Source organism: Xenopus laevis, chromosome 3L (genome assembly GCF_017654675.1).
Source record: "Xenopus laevis strain J_2021 chromosome 3L, Xenopus_laevis_v10.1, whole genome shotgun sequence".
Lineage (NCBI taxonomy): Eukaryota > Metazoa > Chordata > Amphibia > Anura > Pipidae > Xenopus > Xenopus laevis.
This window is the reverse complement of record NC_054375.1, coordinates 125,803,418-125,823,690: the sequence shown is the minus strand read 5'-3', so window position 1 is coordinate 125,823,690 and position 20,273 is coordinate 125,803,418. Positions and strand designations below refer to the sequence as shown.

Sequence of the window (20,273 nt, the reverse complement as noted above, 5' to 3'; positions counted from 1 at the left end):
TCTGTTGGCAACTATTCTGGTAGCCCACACATCATCATATATGAGGGCCCATCCCAAGTGGAAGGGAACAACGTATACCCCATATTCTCTAAAAGTGAACCAAAAAGGTCATTCATTTGTCAGAGATCATAATGCAATGAACATATATTTGTTTGGAAGCAGAAGTAACTCAATATATAATTTTATTTTTATATGCCTTTAATTCACTCTACAGATAAACACAAAATATGAAATACAAGCTCCAAGCAGAAACAGCAATGATTTAATAGAGAAGATAACCTTTTCTAGATCTATTTTTTTAAGGTTATCATCATTCTTATTTATTCCTTCACTCATTCACCATTCCTAATGGATTTCTTTCCTTTATATGCCTGAAATCATTCCAGGCATATCAGACTTGTTGTGTTGGTTCCATTTAAGATAGCGCGCTCTGTGTGCATAAAGATTTATTCCCACGAGAAAGTTCTTCGTTCACAAGGCAATGTTATCATCTGTGTAACTGGAAAATTGATTTAGAAATAGCTTAATGAAATTTACCATCAGCCCCGCTTCTTGACAGAGAGAATAAAATCCTCTCTGCTCTTTTGCTGGAGTGTACAATATAAGCGGAAAAAATCCTTTAAGTGACAATTTCACAAACCAATCTCTTTTATGTATTTATAACAAAATAGTCTGCGCTGTAGTTATTTTGCCGGTTTCATGGGAAATATGGCAACCCCCCAAGTGAGAATAAATGCTGTTTATCTAGGCTGAGAGAGAGTGCGGTGCCACCATTTTCTTCCATCTCTCAGGGATTTTGTTTGCCTTTTTGTAAGGTAGGTACATGTGTAGTACAGGTATGGGATCCCTTATCAAGAAACCTGTTATGCAGAAAGCTCCGAATTACAGAGAGGCCAACCAGTGTCGGACTGGCCCACCGGGATACCAGGAAAACTCCCGGTGGGCCAAGGTGTCAGTGGGCCCTTATGCTGCTAAACTTTTGGCCTATTTCATGGCCATTCCCTATTTCTATGAGAACAAAGAGGCTAAATAGATGGAATAAAAGATTATAGTATGTAAAGAAACAGACTAGGAGAATAGAGGTTGATTGTGGGCCCCTGGTCTAAGGTTTTTGGGTGGGCCCCTGGTGTCCCAGTCCGACACTGAGGCCAACTCCCATAGACTCCATTTTATCCAAATAATCCAAATTTTTAACAATGATTTCTTTTTTTTCTGTAATAATAAAACAGTACCTTGTACTTGATCCAAACTAAGATATAATCAATCCTTGTTGGAAGCAAAATCAGCCTATTAGACTTAAGGTATGAAGATCCAATTTACTGAAAGAACCATTATCCAGAAAACCCCTATCCCAAGCATTCTGGATAATAGGTCTCATGCCTGTACTATCTAATTGCTATACAGGCGACATTGGTGGTGCTGTATTACCGATCCCAGTGCTGTTTTGTTTTTTTAGAGAATCTGTCTTCCTTTGGGGTGAAGATTAGTGTTGTGTGTTTGCTTTTAATTTGACACTGTTGTGACTTTATGCTGAAACACACAGGAGGATCATACACCCAGTGTGCCATTATCCTTACAGAATCAATAAGACATGGCCGAAAAGGAAACAGGTTTTCTTAATGGGCTGTTGTGGTTATTAAAGGAACTAAAGGGCATACATAATGTTGCCATACTGAACAGGAGCTCTAAAGATTGGATGTGGCCTCTCCCTGCTCAGCTGCTAGCCAACAGGCCAATCAGGAAGACTTTGGCTACTGCCAGCACCAAATTTATGGAGCACACAGAATCTGTACATAGATTATGTTATGTACAATAATTCAAATTGTTGCAGTCAACTAAAAGTCAATAAAATAAGGTGTCATTTTATTGAACTATATATCAAGCTTAAAGGGCATGTAAAGTCTAAAATAGAATAAGGCCAGAAATGCTGTATTTTGTATACTAAATATAAACATGAACTTACTGCACCACAAGACTAATCAAACAAATAATTTATGCTTTCAAAGTTGGCTACAGTTGGTCACCATCTTGTAACTTTGTTAAACATCTTTGCAAGACTAAGACTGTGCACATGCTCAGTGTGGTCTGGGCTGCTTAGGGATCGTCATAACAAAGCTGCTTGAGTTCTCCATGGCTGGGAAGTAAGGCGGGGGCTCCCCCTGCTGCTCATAAGTATGATTGTTTCCCTGCTCAGCAGTTAGGGACCATCTGACAATTCCTATCCACAGCAGTAAATGAAGAGAGAATTTCACTGTATACAGTCAGGTTTCTTATAAAAACGGTACATATTTTTTAATTAAAGTATATTGGAGATGAGTTTCTTTTTCATTAAAGAAAGTAAAAATGGGATTTTTTCGCCTTTACATGCCCTTTAAGTTCCTGAGTCCACCCACCTTGCTGAGCATTATGAGCTATTGTTTATCTCTTGTTTATCTGAATAAAACATAGATGTAGGGATGCATCTTTTAATTTGCTTGTTAAAGTGTATTTGGTGTTATTAAAAAAAAAGTCATTTTTAATCTGCGGTGGCCATTGAGATGGAAACCCTGGTGAGCCAAAAATGTGCAATTAGAGCTTTTAATTTCTATTCATTCCTATGGGATTTTTAGAGGCGTATCAAATGGTGAACTCTAACTTTCCCCATTGATAAAAGTGATTCTAAAAATCCTATAGGAATGAGTAGGAAGTGGGTGAGTTTTTCTGTAGTTCTAATCTCACATTTTCATATTAAGTTTTCCACTAAAGTGTTGGGCAATATGGACTACATGTACAGGCATGGGATGTATTATCTAAAAACCTGTTTTCCAAAAAACTCTGAATTACGTGAAGTTCATCTCTCATAGACTATTTTTTTTTTTAAAGGTAAAATTTTATTGTTTTATAACACAGCAAACATAAAACTAAATATATGCCGTAAAAGCAGTTGAGTTACTATTACATAGCTCGGAATACAACATATATGTATAAATGTGATCAGTTATTTGAATGATACTTTTAAGATCGAAAATAGAGTTCAAACTGTCATACAGGAAGAAGTGAGTATTGCCTGCGAAATTCCTATCATCCAAAAATTGGACAGTAACACCAAGTTCTAAATAAGGAATACTACCTTCAGCAGTAATGAGATACATTTCTTTTATGTTCGGGAGCCCTGACCCCCAAGCCCTGCCTCCCACCAAGGACTCCATATTTTCTCAAACTTTTTCAATGAGCCTCTGGCTAGCAAGGTAAGTTTAATGAGAGGCAGATTCTGATTCGCCAACGTTATCCAGTTGTGGACTGATGGCAGCTGAGGACCCATCCACGCCATAGCAATTACTTTCTTAGCATAGTATAATAGAGTACGGTATCTAACTCTGGCATGATTAGTGTATATGATTTCATCTATGATTCCTAATATGCACACCTGTGGGGTCAGTAGCCTAGGGAAATCCAGTTTATCCGCTAAGATATCCATGACTTCGGTCCAAAACTTGAAGACTGGTGGACACGTCCAAGCCATGTGCAAAAAGGTGGCTCCTTCAGCCCCACACCTATGACATCTAGCATTTGGGTTATTTCCCATGGCTTTTAATCGCACAGGGGTGATATAGAATTGATGAAGCCATTTAAAATTTAAAGTACACTAATTTGTCGCATATAGAATAAAGGTGAGTATAACCTTTATCCGTAGCTTCCTCCCATTCTTCTTCTTCGAGGTCTGGTATGTCGGCAAGCCATTTTTGATATGCTACCTTAAATGGCGGGGGGCACGTTTGTAACAAAGTCTTGTATAAAGTGGATGTAAGTTTGGCTACATTGGGAGACCATAGCACAGCTTCAAATTGCGTTTGTGAGGTCTGTATTTCAGATCCTCCAAACTGTGCTAGAAATACTTGCCGCAGCTGGAAATACCTAAAGTGAGACAGATTGGGTTCTGCAAGTTTTTCTTTAAAGAATTCATATGAGCCAAACTTGGCACCGTCTAGCACATCCTACAATCGTCTAATATGTTTACGTGGCCAGTAGAGAAAATCTGGGAATTTATGGAACTGGGGAAGGTGGGAGTTAGCCCATAACGGAACATTGGGTGTTAAGATGGGGGAACTCTGTGGATACAGCTTGAGAGCCAAAGTCCAGGCCTTCTTTGGGGTTGTCATAACCTCCGGTAGTTTGTCATGGTCTGTGACTGCTCTATATGGAAGATGTCTGAGTCCTTCCCAAGACCCTATAGCCAGTGCCTGAAGTGTTGTATTAGGGTTATACGGATCAGGTTCGAACCACCATTTAACATAGTGCAATTGGCTGGCTAAATAGTATAGGTATAAATCTGGCAAGCCTAGCCCCCCATCTTTCGTGGCAGGGGTGAGTTTCCGCCAAGCCAGCCTGGGCTTTTTACCTCCCCAAATAAACCTTATCACAATTTGATTAACAGTCATAAAAAAACCCTTTGGGATATGAGTAGGTGAGTTGTGGAATATGTATAGGAATCGTGATAGATACACCATCTTAAAAATGTTAATTCTTCCCCAGAGTGTCAATGGAAGTTTAGACCATACAGAGAGAGTATTATTGAGAGAGGATACAACTGGGTCCAGGTTGCGTGGTATAAAGGTGGATAATTCTGGGTTAATATTAATTCCAAGATATATAAATTCCCCCACCACTACTATTGGAATCTCTTGTGGCAAGGCAGGAAGGGGAGTTGGGTCTATTTGTAGTAAGGCGGATTTATCCCAATTGACCCGCAGCCCCGATAATCCCCCAAATTCTGTTATAATGGCGGCTAAAGTAGCTAAAGATGGACCCGCATCTGCCAGATATACCAGCAGATCATCCGCATAAAGCGATATTCTCTCCTCCACTGGTCCCAAGCGCCACCCCTCTAATGTAGGAGCCTGTCTAATGTGGATTGCTAATGGTTCAATGGCTAGAGCAAATAGTAAGGGTGAGAGAGGGCATCCTTGTCGTGTACCCCTAGCCAATGGAAACGGTCTAGAAGTTGTACCATTTGCCCTGACCCGTGCTACAGGGGCCGAATATAGCATTTTGATCCAGTTAATGAAGTTAGGACCGATGCCAAATTTAGAAAGTGTTGCCCAGAGATAATTCCATTCTACTGAATCAAAGGCCTTAGCTGAGTCCAATGATAGTATTATTCTTGAGCCTGCATTATTATGTGTAGTTTGTAGGTTAAAGAACAATCTTCTTAAGTTAATGTCTGTGGTTTTGCCCGCCATAAACCCAGATTGGTCTGGATGAATCAGATCCGGTATTACTAGAGCGAGTCTACTGGCTAGTATCTTGGCCATTATTTTAGCATCTGTATTGAGTAATGAAATTGGTCTGTAAGAGCTACATGATTGCGGGTCTTTCTGGGGCTTCAGTATCAGGACAATGATGGCTTCTAGAAAGGAAGGTGGGGGGGATAAATCTTGCATCGCCGTTGTGAGGGTATTTAGTAAGTGGGGAGTTAGCTCATCTAAAAGGCATTTGTATAGATCTGCTGGGATACCATCGGGACCCAGGGTCTTGCCAGGGGCTAAGGCATTGATGGCTTGCTGAACTTCCTGCTTAGTAATAGGAGAGTCTAGAATGTCTCTCTGGGCTGCTGTTAGAATAGGAGTGGTGGTTCGTATAAGGTATTGTTGTATCTCCGCCTCTGTGTACCTGCTCTGGGTAGCATATAATGTCTTAAAGTACGTTGCAAAGGTTTCAGCTATATCTTGGGGCATGGATTTGAGAGTCCCATCTGTAGTTGCTACGGCTGCAATTGCAGTTGAGGGGGCCTGTAGCTTGGCTAAGTAGGCCAGTGTTCTACTACTTCTATCTCCAGTTTCAAATGTGCGTTGGTAAGTGTATAGTTGTGCTTTCCGTGTAAGGAGTGTTTGTTCTCTAGCCAGTGAGTGGTGGGAGTCTACTAATTTATTGTATGTCAGGGGAGAGGGATCGGAGACATAATCAGATTCAGCCTCCTCCAGTTCTTTTTCTGCCTCCATTACTTGGGCTTTAGATTCCATTCTGGCCCTAGCGACTGCATTACTGAGTTGCCCTCTCATGTAAGCTTTTGAGGTGTCCCACATTATAGGAGGGGGGGCTGATCCTTCATTTAATTCCCAGTAGTCCTTAACAGCTGCAGCAGCCCTGTCTTTTACCATAGTGTTTTTAAGCCACAATGGGCTAAATCGCCAAAGATTAGTTTGAGGGGAGTTTACCACACATAGAGTAATAGCAAGTGGGGAGTGGTCAGAGAGAGCACGGGGAAGATATTCTACCTTGACTATTTTGGATAAAAGGTCAGGGGTTACTAAGGCGAGGTCAATCCGTGAGAGTGAATGATGGGTAGTAGAGTGACAGGAAAAGGCCTTTTGATTAGGATATTTCCACCTCCACACATCCGTTAAACCTAGTGCATTGGCCCATGTCATCAATTTATCTCCAGAAGGAAAGGGGGGATTAAGTTTATCCATCCGTGGGTCCATTAGGGTGTTAAAGTCACCCATATAACAAGTAGAAACTGTAGGGAGATCTGCCAGCTTTTTATCAATTATATTTAGGAGATTCATATTAAATGGGGGTGGGACGTACAAATTAACTATAATCAGGGGGAAATTGGCTATTGTGCAATGAATGATGACAAATCTACCATAGTAGTCTGTTTTAAGAGTAAGTAAATTAAATTGGAGAGACTTCTTTACCAAGATCGAGACCCCCCTAGCATATGTTGAGTAAGTAGAATGGTAAGCCTGACCAACCCAATGTCTCCTTAAGGCTAGTATTTTTTGGCCCGTCAGGTGAGTTTCTTGGAGTAGGAGTATGGAGGGAGGATGCCTTTTAAGGTAATTAAACATTTGTGCTCTCTTAAATTTATCATTTAATCCCCGGATGTTCCAGGAAGTTAGCGTAATGTCAGCCATGGATCAGCCAGATATAGGAAGTGGCGGAGGTATTTGGTAAGCTTAAATGAGGAATAAACATAGGCATGTGAATTTTCCCTTGTGTCACTGTCATAGCAAGGGCCGTACAGTGTATCAATCAACAAAGCATAAGATTTCGGCATAATGACATAATAAAACCAATAGACAAACAGAAAACCTAACACAACTCCCTTACCCTTGCCCTCCCTACCCGCCCTCCAAACCTGGGCAGGTCTTGTACCCTGAAACATATTCTGCAGAAGCAGGTTAAAGTGGGGGAACATGCAACCAAATTATCAGAAATGTGTGCATTGTATCAACCATTAGAATAGGAACTGTGCTGCCTGTTCATTAAACAGTATTAACTTAGGTAGTCCAAAGATAAATGCGGGCGATCCCCTCAGCGTCCAAAAGTGGGCTCTCCATCAAGTTATTAGGACTCACAGATAGGAACCTGGGAGTACCGTTCTAGTAGAGTACTATAATATAGGTATCTGTGTTCCTCCGTGTTAGAGTCCCTTTGTATGCCTGTAAAGCCATAAAGCGTTGAGACGGGGCAGTTTAAGACAGTCCAGAAGGAATAAGAAGTAGGTGTTGTGAGAGTAAATTGTAAAGTTACCTTCCTTGTGACCACCGTGGATCGTGTATCGAGACCCGGGGGATCGTCCTCATATCTGCTACGATATTGTGACCTACTGAGGACTATTAGGAGGGGTTCTCCTCTCTCTAGGTGGGGGATGTCGTATCCCTTTGCGAGTCAGCCAATCCTCTGCCTCTGCTGGTGTATTGATAAAAAGCACTCAATCACCATCTTGGATTCGTAGCTTCGATGGGTATAGCATACTGTAGGGGATATTGGCATCTCTCAAACGCCTCTTTACCGCTACAAAGGTGGCTCTCTGCTTTTGGATTGCAGGGGAGAAATCAGGATATAGAGATACTGTTGCTCCATTGTAGACAATAGGTCCTTTTACTCTAGCCGCTTTCAGCGCCGCATCTCTGTCCCTGTAATGTAGTAGCTTTAGAAGAAATGGTCGCGGTGGGGCACCCGGAGGGAGGGCTCTGGTCGGAACTCGATGCGCTCTCTCCACAGCAAAGAGCGGGGTGAAGGTATCTGCGCCCAAGGTATCCTGCAGCCATTTTTCAATGAAGGTTTCAGGATGCTGCCCTTCTATCCGTTCAGGAAGGCCAATAATTCTGATATTGTTCCTGCGTAATCTGTTTTCCAGATCGTCAGTTTTATCCAACGCTTGTTTGAGCTGAGTTTTAATATCTCGAATGTCTTGCTGCATAGGTGGAATTAAGTCTTCCACATCAGATACTCTATTTTCCACTGCAGTTGTACGTTCGCGGATATTTTGCATATCTTGACGCAGCAGAGATAGATCAACTTTAATTGCCTCCAATTGCGCAGTTGAGGTGGTACGACTCTCCAGTATAGCCCCAAGGAGCTCACTCATGGTTGGTTCTGGAGCTTCCTGAGACGGCTGTAGAGGAGGAGGGGATGGTGGTGGAGAGGGATCAGGTTCCCCCTCAGGAAGAGGCGGCTGAGGTTGAGAGTGGGCAAATCGTTCCAGGCGGGCTGCTGCCTCTGACCTGTTTTTTTGAGAATGTTTCCCCATATGAAGAGCTGTAGGACAATACGGTTCCAGTATTTGTTCGTTGTAATTTGGCTTTCCAATAGCACATAGGCAGCAATGCTCTGCGTAAAGTATTGGTTGGCACACACTGCAGGTATATAGATCACATGTGTGTTATATACACACTGTTATATACATTCAAAGGGTTAACAGAGAATTCCAGGGCTAGTGGGTTTTGCTTCCCACCTATTATTAGATTTGCTGCTGGATCTGTGTGTTGTGCAGGCAGTATGATTCCAGAAGCCCTGTTGTAGGTTCAATTGGTTATAATCTATAAGTATTCGCTCTCCTCACAAGCCAGGTAGTTATTGCCAGCAGTAAATGCAATACAGGGGTAGGAAATGCACTAGGCCTGTGGATCATCCCTTGAGTAGTGCCCAGCCTGCAGCAATATAGGGATTCTTTAGGTCTCCTTCCCTTGTAGCACTTTCAGCTTTAGTGCTGGAGGAGGTGTGAGCAGCCAATATAGTCGTGGGTGTATGGAAGCTGCGGCTCAGATGGTAAGCAGCTGGTAGTAGGGGCGCTCCCGGGGACCATGCACATTTACCCCTATTAGCCAGCAAAGTCCCTATACATGCAGGGCCTGCCCGCAGTGCGGCGTTGCGCTGCTACTCGAGGCCGAGGCTTCCGCCTCTTCAGTAGGCCTCAAACGGAACTCGCCTATGCGGGCAGCCAGAGACCCGATTTCAGCTGCGGCGGGTCCGTCTGAGGCTCTGGAGGTAAGCCTCTGCTAGATTAGGGGTGGTGCGGGAAAGTATCGAGGGGTAACTGTCTCTTATGCACAGTTTACCCCGGGAGCGCCGTGACTTTGCGTCTTGTCAGATGCGTGGTTGGCCACGCCCCCTCTCATAGACTATTTTAATCAAATAATTCAAAATATGAAAACATATTTCGTTTTTCTCTATACTAAAACAGTACCTTGTACTTGTTACTAACTCAAATATAATTAATCCTTATAGGATGTAAAACAATTCCATTCGATTAATTTAATGCTTAAAATTTTTTTAGCAGATCCCAAGCATTCTGGATAACAGGTCCCATACCTGTACTACAAACATATCCCTCAGCTTGTCTAGCTTTTACTTTTTGCATCTTTTTCTTCCTTCCTTTGCTACAATTTGTTTTCTTAAGGTTAAAGCAAAATGAAAATGTATTGTAAAAAAATGTCATGCTGAAATTCAAGGATGGCACATCTAAACACAATAACTGAAGGTTATTGTGTTTGGTGGTTAATTAAAGATCCTTTAATGTATTTTTTTTTAAGGTTTTTATTTTGGGTTTTGAAACAAACAACACACAACAAAAGACAATGTAGGCATTGTTGATGAAGAGTGCAATTGGTCAAGCAGGACCACAACATATTAGATTAAGACATTCAGTTATACATTTGGAGCATAGAGTATGTTACATATTAGGTTAGTGTGTGTATTACATGTTACTTCTGTTCTCACAGGATTTTAGCATGCTTATATAGGATTTACTGAAAAATAAATAGGTATATTACATATATTATCTCATACATTTGCATTTATTGAGATTCTAACCAGGATTCCCAGATTTTTTCAAACTTTTTCGGGCACTGTCTGGCTTTGTATGTTAGTTTTATCATCGGGAGCCTGTTATTGACCAGTTTTACCCACTACTTTACTGTGGGGGGTTGAGGGCTGATCCATGTCATGGCAATCTGCTTTTTGGCATAAAAGAGAAGGGTTTTTAGTAAGCACCTCGTTTTATTTAGAGGTGCCAATTCGTCATCCAGTCCCAGTCGGCACACCTCTGGTGTTAGTGCTCCAGGGAGCAGAATTTCATTAGTCAGGTAGGCTATTACCTTGGCCCAGAATCTTTGTATCATGGGGCATGACCAAAGCAGATGAAAAAAATCAGTGTCCGGGTGCTGGCATTTGGGACAGTTTCCATTGGGACTTTTGCCCATGGCTTTGAGCCTGTTTGGAGTAATATATTTCCAATGTATGATACGGAATTGTAACATCCTATCTTTTGTAGAAATTAGAAAGCTGTATAGTTCCCCTATTGCATCTTCCCACATATCGTCATCAGGAGCAGGAATAAGGTCATTCCACTTGGTTTTTGCTTTATTAAATGGACTATTGATGGTGGATATCAGTGTCTTGTACAGCCCAGAGACCAGCTTTTGTGGATTTGGGTCCCATAGCCTGTCTTCATGTGGTTGGGTTTTTGTAGAGATTGTCAGGTTACCAAATTCGGCCGCAAAAGCGTGTCTGAGTTGGAAATATCGGTGCCAAGCTATGTTTTGGATGGTTTAGTTTAGTTGCTAGTTGGGTAAGAGCCAGAAAGGTGTTGTTTACCAAAAGATCTGATAGGTCTTACCCCTAATTTTGGCCAGTACTTAAAGTCCGGTAGATGAAGTAGGTGCTGCAGATTGGAGTTTCTCCATAGTGGGGTATACGGGGATGGAGGGCTTGCAGCCTTTGAAAGAACTTTAGTGGAAGCATCCAGGCTCCTTGTGGGCAGCTTAGTGTGGGGGGCAGTTCTCTTTGGCTTTCCTAATTGCTTCAAGAGCCCGCCAGAGTGGCGTGTAAAGCTGTGAGTGAGTTTTCGGGGTCAGGGTTAAACCAGTTATGTATGAGCAATAGTTGGCTTGCATAGTAATACATTTGTAGATGCGGAAGGGCTAATCCTTGTCCAAGGGAGCCTGGAGTATTAGCTTGTTGACTGTAGGGGGCTTGTTTGCCCAGATAAAGGGGAAAACAATAGCATCAATGTGTTTAAAGACCTGCGGGGGTATCCATATTGGGGCATTCTGCAGAAAGTATAGAAATTTGGGTAGGTATACCATTTTGAATAGGTTGACCCTGCCCCATACCGTTAATGGTAAACCGGCCCATTGGCTGACAGTGTTTTTGAAACCCTGTATTACAGGATCAATGTTTTCTGTTACCTAGTTTTGTGTGCTTGGCGAGATAATCACATTTAAAGCTTGATACCCACCGCAGACCCTGAATTGCACCTGCTCTCTGTTCAGTTTCTAGAGTAAATAAGACTGACTTCCCTTTATTTATGACCAGACCGCTCTATGTGGCAAACTTGTCAGCTAGGCAGAGCGCAAGTGTGAGTGAGTCATGTGGGTCAGCTAGGAATAGTAGAAGATCATCCGCATATAGTGCAATTTTTTGCTCTAATTTCCCACATTTGAGTCCATTAATTTTAGGGGTTTGTCGGACCATAATGGCATAGGGTTCTATCGCTAAGGCAAAAAGGTGGAGAGAGAGGGGTCAGCCCTGTCTGGTGCCCCGGGTAAGAGGGAAGGCTCTGGAGAGAGTGTTATTGACTCTGACCTGTGCAACAGGGGTTGGGTAGAGGAGTTTAAGCCAAGCTATGAAGTTAGGGCCTATGCCAAATTTCTCTGGGGTTTTCCATAGGTAGGGCCATTCGACCGAGTCAAAGGCTTTAGTGGCATCTAATGCTGCCATAAGTCTGGTACCTCTGTTTGTATGAGTGGCTTGCATATGGGTATGTAATCTGTGTAAGTTTATAGTCGTACTTTTATTGGGCATGAAACCTGTTTGGTCTGGGTGTCCTTTAATGTATTTTTAGTATAACGATGCAAAATATGCTCTACAAAGTTAATGTTTTTATAAAATACAAGTGTTAAGCAGTTTAATCTTACATCCTATTATTTCTTGCATGAGCAATGATTCACACACGTTTTCATAAAATACATATTCATAGTTAGAGTTAACCAAACACTGGATTACATGTAATATGCTAAATACAGTATAAATATGCAATATTTCCAAACCCAATATGACAGGGCCAATGCAGGTTGCAGGCAGATAATCAGAGTGTAATAATGAGGACAGAAGTTGTGATAGGCAGCAACAGTAATTAACTGTTTTATTCAAGCCAAGGGTCATGGCAGGCAGCTGCATTGGGTACTTTGGGCTAAGGGATGTAGAGTTGTGTGTCGAGCTAATGTACGATTAGCTATAATAATAGTAATACTTTAAACTAAGGGCAACATATATAGGAAAAGCTAATAGTACACATATCTACAGATGCCCCTCGAATTATGTGCCATTGCTGTTAATACAGAATTATATGTATAATATATGCAATCAACTGATGCAGCCATTTTATAATTTATAATTCTATTATAATAGCCTCTATACCCAAATCACTTATCCTATATATATATATCTGTAAATCTAAGTCAAATCAACTGGACTTGCTGTGTTTTGTTTTTTTTCTTTCCTTGAAGACGTTTCACCATTCATCCAACTTCAATTCAGAATAACTTGTACATAGGATCTTTCTTCGGTATATATCCTCCGGAATGTTGATCCAATAATAATAATCTGTTTATCATAATCCACAATAATCTCATGAAGTTAGGTGTTGATTATTTTAGTAAAATTGGAGCTTTGATGTGTTATTAAACCTTCCAGGGAGAGGTGCCAAAACAGCATTGTATGTGGCAGACAATATACGTCGCACTCCCGGCCATTATTCAAACTTGATTTTCCAGTTTTTACATGTATGGCTTTTTTAACACCTCTTTTGAACCAATCCCTCTCCTGGTCTAGAATCTGGACTTGGCAGTCTTCAAACGTGTGTCCTTTTTCTTTTAGATGTAGGTACACGGCTCTGACCAGAGGAGCTGACTCTTCTGTGCTGCACTATACGCAGGTGTAACTGTTGTTTAGTTTCTCCCACATACAAATCAGAGCACTCCTCACTGCACTTCATACACAATGTTACTCTTCTTGTGCTTTGGGATAAGGTTTTTTGGGTGAACCAGTTGTGGTGTTTATTAAAAATTTTTCTAAGTGAAACATCTTTAAGGATAAAAGAAAAAAAAACACAGCAAGTCCAGTTGATTTGACTTATTTCTACAGTTATACCATGAGCTGGATGAATGAGAATCTTCACAAACATACCCTATATTTAGTATTCTGTATATTCCGTATATACTCGAGTATAAGCTGAGTTTTTCAGCCCCCAAAATATACTGAAAAACTCTACCTTGGCTTATACTTGGGTCAAGAGCAAAAACGGTCGCCGGCGTCTAAGAATAGTCGCCGGCATCCAAGAATAGTCTCCAAGAATAGTCGCCGGCATCCAAGAATGGTCGTCGGCGTCCAAAAATGAGACACCGGCACCTCTAATGGGAGCAGAAACCCTCAATTTTATGATTGAAACTTACCAGAAGCTGCTGCATTTCTCACCCTAGGCTTATACTCGGCTTATACTCAAGTCAATAAGCTTTCCCAGTTTTTGCCTCGGCTTATACTCGAGTATATAGGGGCTTTTCTGTTAATCAAATTCTATTTTTATTTTTAAAAACCTCAGCCATTTTTTTGGGGGTTTTTTTTTTTGCAAAATCTCCAATACTGAATATCTTTTCTTGTAAAAAAAAAATTTTATATAATTTATTTTGCACTGAAATCTTTAAATATCCTAGCTTATTACCTTTAAATGATCACAAGTCAACAGTTCTCTAAAGCTGCATCTCCCTTTTTTTTCTTGGGTAGTAAACAACTGGGGCTCATTTATAAACACTGGGCAAATTTACTCCTGGGTAGTAACCCATAGCAACCAATAAGTTTATTACTTTCAGCGTTCAACCTACAGCTAATCACTGTTTGGTTGCTATGGGTACTGCCCAGGTGCAAATTTGCTCAGTGTTTATAAATAAGCCCAAGTGGAAAAACAAGAGATCATTGTGATTCCATGCATAAGGAGGATAACGTGTTTTGAGGTGAGACTTACTATAGATCATCATGTGGTTTGAAGAGGATCTAAGGGCTTATTTTTTAAATCTCGATTTTTTTTCTGGTCGAAGTTTTTAGGGGAAAACTCAAATTTTTCGTGGAAAAAAATAATTTTTAGAGATTTATCATACTGCAAAGCTGCCAAAAATCTGAATCCAATAATATGCCATCTCAAAGCTGTCAAGTAAAAGTCAATGGCAGATGTCCATGAAGTTGTTTTCTGATATTGTGATCTGCACTGGATAATCCGAAATGGTCGGGGTTTTCATTCGATAATCTGAAAAAGTAAAGTTTAATCAGCAAAAATACAATAAAATTGAGTTTTGGAAATGTCCATCGTATGATACGAATTGATGCTTGTTTTAGTTCTGGTGTTTTGCCTCTACAAATTTTTCAAGAAAATTTATTGAAAAATTAGTCTAATTTGTGGAAGGGCGTTTGATCGACTTTGTTTTAATAAAAACTGAGATTAATTCACTTTTTAGTAAATAAACCCCTAAATCTCAGCATAAAACTATACCATTGTGCCCACTGGTTCTCTGGCAACCAATCAGCTACAGCTATTGAATCTATCTGGAAAGCCGTTATCCAGAAAGCTCAGAATTACAGAAAAATTATTTCCTTTTTCTCTGTAATAATAAAACAGTACCTTGTACTTGATCCAAACTAAGATATAATCAATCCTTGTTGGAATCAAAACCAGCCTATTGGGTTTATTTAATGTTCACATGATTTTATAGTAGACTTATGGGGTTATTTACTAAACCCTGAATGCAAAAATCATGAAAAATTCATAATTTTTTTTTATAAAATCTGACTTTTAAAAAATCACAAATTTTTCGGAATGTATTAAACCCCGAGGATAGAAAAATCTGAATCTGAAAATCCGGCATCTCAGACCTGTCGAGGTTGCATATAAGTCAATGGGAGAAGTCCCAATGATTTTTTGATGTGCACTGGGTTTCGTGCAATACACCAAAGTTTTTGGGGTGAAAAATTAGTGAATATCTTGAAAATCAGATGAAACATCCAAAAAATTTGTGAAAATTGAAAATTGGATTTTTCCCCGAAAAGCAAATTTTTGGAAAAATGTAATAATAAATAAGCGGAAAAGACCTTTGCATGTCACAATGTAATATTCTTCATTAGGCTTTTATTGCATTGGGAATCTTTATTGCGCATTGTGAACTTCTTTGTTTAATCAGAGTTTGTAGTAGGAAATATTGAGATAAATTCGGACTTTGATAAATAACCCCCTTAAAGTATGAAGATCCTAATTACAGAAGCATTCATCATCTGGAAAACCCTGGCCCCTGAGCATTCTGGATAACAGGTCCCATACTTGTATAAGCTTTAAACAGTCACTACAAATCAGAAAATGAAATGATAAAAGTTCGATACGGATTGCTTGCTATTGGTAACTGCACTGGTGCATTTTAGCACCCATGTTCTTAAATTTGCACCTTAAATCAGAAATAAGGGACACAAGATTGAAGCACCTTAAAAAAACAAAACAAAACTTATTTGCACCTAGCCACCCATTGGTGTTTCTTTATGTCCCCTGCTTTATAGAGGGCTTTAGAAAATCTCTTGTGCATTGTGGCAACAATAGCATTTACAATTTAATTTAATTTGTTTGCACTCTTATTTCAACAAATGCACAGACTCTTTTCATGCAAGGATTAGAGCAATTACATATATACATGTAATGTTTGTTTTATGCAGCATGTGTGGGGAAAGCAGCTCTGTGATTGAAAGAAAGATTACATTAGAATATTAATCACATTGAGTCTGTTACTTAAATTGCCTTATTGCATATTGCTCTGTGCGTGGCAATCCTCCTGGAAGAATATCAGACAAATCACAAGGTATTGAAGGCAGAGAAAGGAGCTCATTGAGCTAATATAATTTCTAAATGGAAATTTTTATTAGATCTTTATGCTGGGTACTAAAATCCTGAAAAAGTCTTTCTTCTCATTATATCTGTAATCATTCTATTTTTTGTCTTCATTTTAGCAAGTATTTAATGTGGTGTGACATTATCAGCTAAATGAAAATGTGCATTAAGTAAACACATTTTTTTAACTGTATACTTTGCGATTATTCATTGGTTATTAACCTTTTCATGCTACTCTGTGATTAGTCCAGGGCAATAGGTCCATTACTCATAGTTTTATCTCTTTTTTTGGTCTATTAGGCCATATACAGTACATCACTATATCACACACCTATGTATATCACAACATATCCTTATATTATTGAGGATTGATAAGAAGGATTATTGGAACAAAAAAGCATAAAAGCCAAACACAGAAGAAAGAAGCCAGAAATATCTTTATTGAAAATACTGAAGCCCCACAACAGCAACACCATTATACACCACTCTATAAATATTTTCATCTGTAAAATACGAAGACAAAATAAAAAGGTTGCATTTCTTTATTTTTTTGGAGTAATTGTGAAGGTGCAATGCACATAGAAAACATAAGTATACTGTTGTAAATGAATCTCTTCCATTTTCTTAATTCCATTGACTTCCACAGGCTTAGTGCTATTTTATTTGCTTTTACATTAGAGATTTCATAAACGTTATTTTTTTACAATTTATTCATTGAATGTATGTATTTGTTCTGCCTTAGCTCGAGTTCCAGAGTCCATTCACATAGCTAAATTACACAGTCCTACCCAGGCTTTTAATTGGTTATGCTACGTGTCTTGTGAGCCAAGTTTTCTCTGTGGATATCTAGATTCTCCACCATAAAGCCAGGAAGGATATAGAAATTATCCAGCTACAGGTATTGATTCTATTATCTAAATGGTTGGGGTCTGGGGTAATCCAAATAAGGTTCCTGTAATTTGGATCTCCATACCTTAAAACATTTACACATGTTTTGCCACCCATATGGATTAATGCAGCCTAGTCACCATCAAGCAAAAAACACAGTTTTATAATTATGGAGCAAAAAAAAAAAAATAGAATTATTTGCTTAAAATGGACACTACGGGAGTTAGCCTTCCCATAATTCTAATGTTTCTGAATCTCAGGTTTCTTGAATAGATATTCCATTAGGAAACACGCTTCCCGGTGCCATTCTGCTAAATACTGTTAAAATTAAGTTATAACTGAATCCTGAATCTGCAAACCATAGAGGTGGGGAAAGCTGTCTTTTCTATCTGCTTTATTTCTCTGTTTTAAAGAGCAAACACCTGTTTTTTTGCATAATTAAAGATATTGTAATTTTGGCAAGTTTCCAGTAGAAATTAACAAAATTTTTTCAGTAATTCAAAGTTATTTGTAATGGCGGTATTTATTTAATTATTTCTGTTTTTTTCCTCCTGATTCGGAAACACTGTAGCCGAAGTCAGTTTATCTGCAAGTCTGTCAATCAGCTTGCATCAGCTACACTTACTCAGGAGTCAGAACCAGTAGAGCAGAGAATATAAACAGTTACTATCAGTTACTACTTTCACATTTGAAGCCACAGTCGGTAACTTCAAAACGCAAACCCTTCATTGGATAAATAAAAAGATGTTTTGGTAACTGACATTTCAGGAGTGTACCAACACCAAAAAGCTTTCTCCTTGACAAACCTATTCTGTTTTGACAATTGCGGTACTTAGTCATTAGTACTAATGGACTCTCATAATCAGATATGTCCAATCTCTACATGGCTGAATCTGTGGCTGTTTTTTCCTAGGCAGGATGGGGCACATTTACCAATGAAGGCTAAAATAAGGTTTATAAATGTTATTTATTGTATATATGCCAGAAGCAATTATTATTTTTTGTTTTGCAATGCCTTGGGCAGCTCCATAATTTCCCAAGTGCACTAATAACAATTCTGCCCAGATGATCTTTCTGGCTCAGCTTTTAGGTTTCTTCTTCAGTGTGCTTCCCCTACCCCCTGGCCTTACTGTTGCTTAGGCTTGCTCTACATTTTGGAGAAACCATTTTCGCATGCATGAGTGCTGATCTGCAAGGGATAAAGGATTTGCTATACTAATGACAATGGTCGAGGAAGCTTTGAGGGACCAACTAGAAGACTAAATGGTTATGATTGACTATGTATATGTGCTGAGATGCAAAGAATAAGGGTTTTAGTGTTATATTGATGATTCTGGTGGACAAAGCTTTAAGGGACCAACTGAAATTGCTGACATAGAACAGAGGATGCTTAAAAAGGATGGAAATGTACCAAACAGAATTGCTTTGAATTTTACTGGGGCTTTAGATACTATTTTAAATGTCAATATTAAAGTCTTACTTGACGTCATTCTTTCAGCAACTCAGACAAGCCTACATATATTATCTTGGGCGTCTAACCAAGCATGAGACAATCACAGTGTTCGGAAACGACATTTATTGTTGTGACCCACTGATAAAGCGCCAACATATAATGCAGAACATATAATGCAGAGCATCAACATATAATGTAGAGCAATTATTTTACAACTAGAACTGTATGTAAACACAAAGAGAGCAGTTGAAAAATTCCATGGTCCTCTTGTAAATTTCTGGTGTTAAATAATCTCAAGGGATGTTGTAAAATCAGATACAGATACTCCTTCCTTTTTTGTTGCTAGTTAAGGAAGGACTGAAGATCACGAATGCTGACTTACACACAGTACCAGATCAATACTTATTGGTGTCATGTTAGCTTAGAGCATCACGCTGACCGCTACACAGTTGTTGGTAGGAATGATCTTACGCTTGAATGTGAACATTTTTCTTAGCTCACTGCGGAACCTGTCATGCAGCCAGGCATAAAGGAATGGGTTGCAGCAGGAGGAGCTCATTGCAAACCAGTGACAAAAAAGCTGGATATGTAGGAAGTAGTGCTTGTTGATCAAATTAATGTCGATATCCCGGATTATGTTGAAAACATGGATCGGCAGCCAGCATATGCCAAAAGCTGTCACCACCAGCACAATGAGTCTGAATATCTTCCTCTTGCGCAGCCTATCAAATTCAGCCTGGCTCTGCGTGGGGTGGCCAGGGACAACTCTGTTTTTCAGCTTGACTGTGATGCAGATGTACGACAATGAAACAGCAGACAGAGGTAGAATGTATGTGATAATTAGGGTGCTGTAAGCATAGGCCAACCTTTCTGTCTCTTTACCCATCCAGAATTCTTCGCAGATAGTGAACCCTTCCTGTTGGAACTCCACATGATATGTATGAGCAATAGCTGGTCCAACAAGGGCACAGGACAAAAGCCAAATGCCCACCAAGACATATACACAGGTGGTCACAGAGATTCTTTTCTTTAGAGGGTGCACTGTTGCATAGTACCTAGTGAGATCAAGACAAAAACATAAATATTACTGTATTGAAATGGCAGTATTACTTAAAACAGCATCCCAATTTTATATATAAGTAATAAATGCACTTTATTGCAGATTAATTCATGCAGTTATGTATTTATACTGTAGTAATAATATCTGAATATTCCCAATATTTCCAATTCAAATATGCAAACATTTTTTACTAAGCAGGATACCACTTCTGGCATGGATTTCTCTGTACAGAAAAAGATTACTAAAGATAAAATAGTATGAAACAAAGTTTGTAACATTATCCGTGTGTTTATATCAGCCCATCATGTACTTAAAATTTAGGTCAATTTGGGAATCAGACCTTTTTGAAAATGTCATCTGCTGGGGCCATGTTGGCCAGCTCATGGTTAATGAAATTAAGTCACATGAGTACTCCTTGCCCTTCATGCTGATCATTATGTTGTCTGTGGTGCACGATCAAAATTGCATAGACAGAGTATTAAGATGTAAATCACTTGAAAATACAGTGAGTGCTGATCCTTCTTACTCTGTGTATATACAGTATATATATATATATATATATATATATATATACACACACACACACACACACACACACACCAAGGACAGCACCACTTTCCATTAAAGGGATACTGTCATGGGAAAAAAACATTTTTTTCAAAATGAATCAGTTAATAGTGCTGCTC

At 39.5% G+C, this 20,273-nt stretch overlaps 1 protein-coding gene across 1 annotated transcript in view; it reads right to left on the bottom strand.

The window, feature by feature from the left end:
• Positions 1–16,617: 16,617 nt before the first annotated feature.
• Positions 16,618–20,273, bottom strand: part of LOC108711525 (prolactin-releasing peptide receptor) — a 63,190-nt gene continuing 59,534 nt past the window's right edge. The window contains exon 3 of the mRNA XM_018253372.2: positions 16,618–19,582. Coding sequence (XP_018108861.1) covers positions 18,949–19,582 — 634 coding nt within the window. The 3' untranslated portion in view covers positions 16,618–18,948. The remainder of the gene's footprint in view (positions 19,583–20,273) is intronic.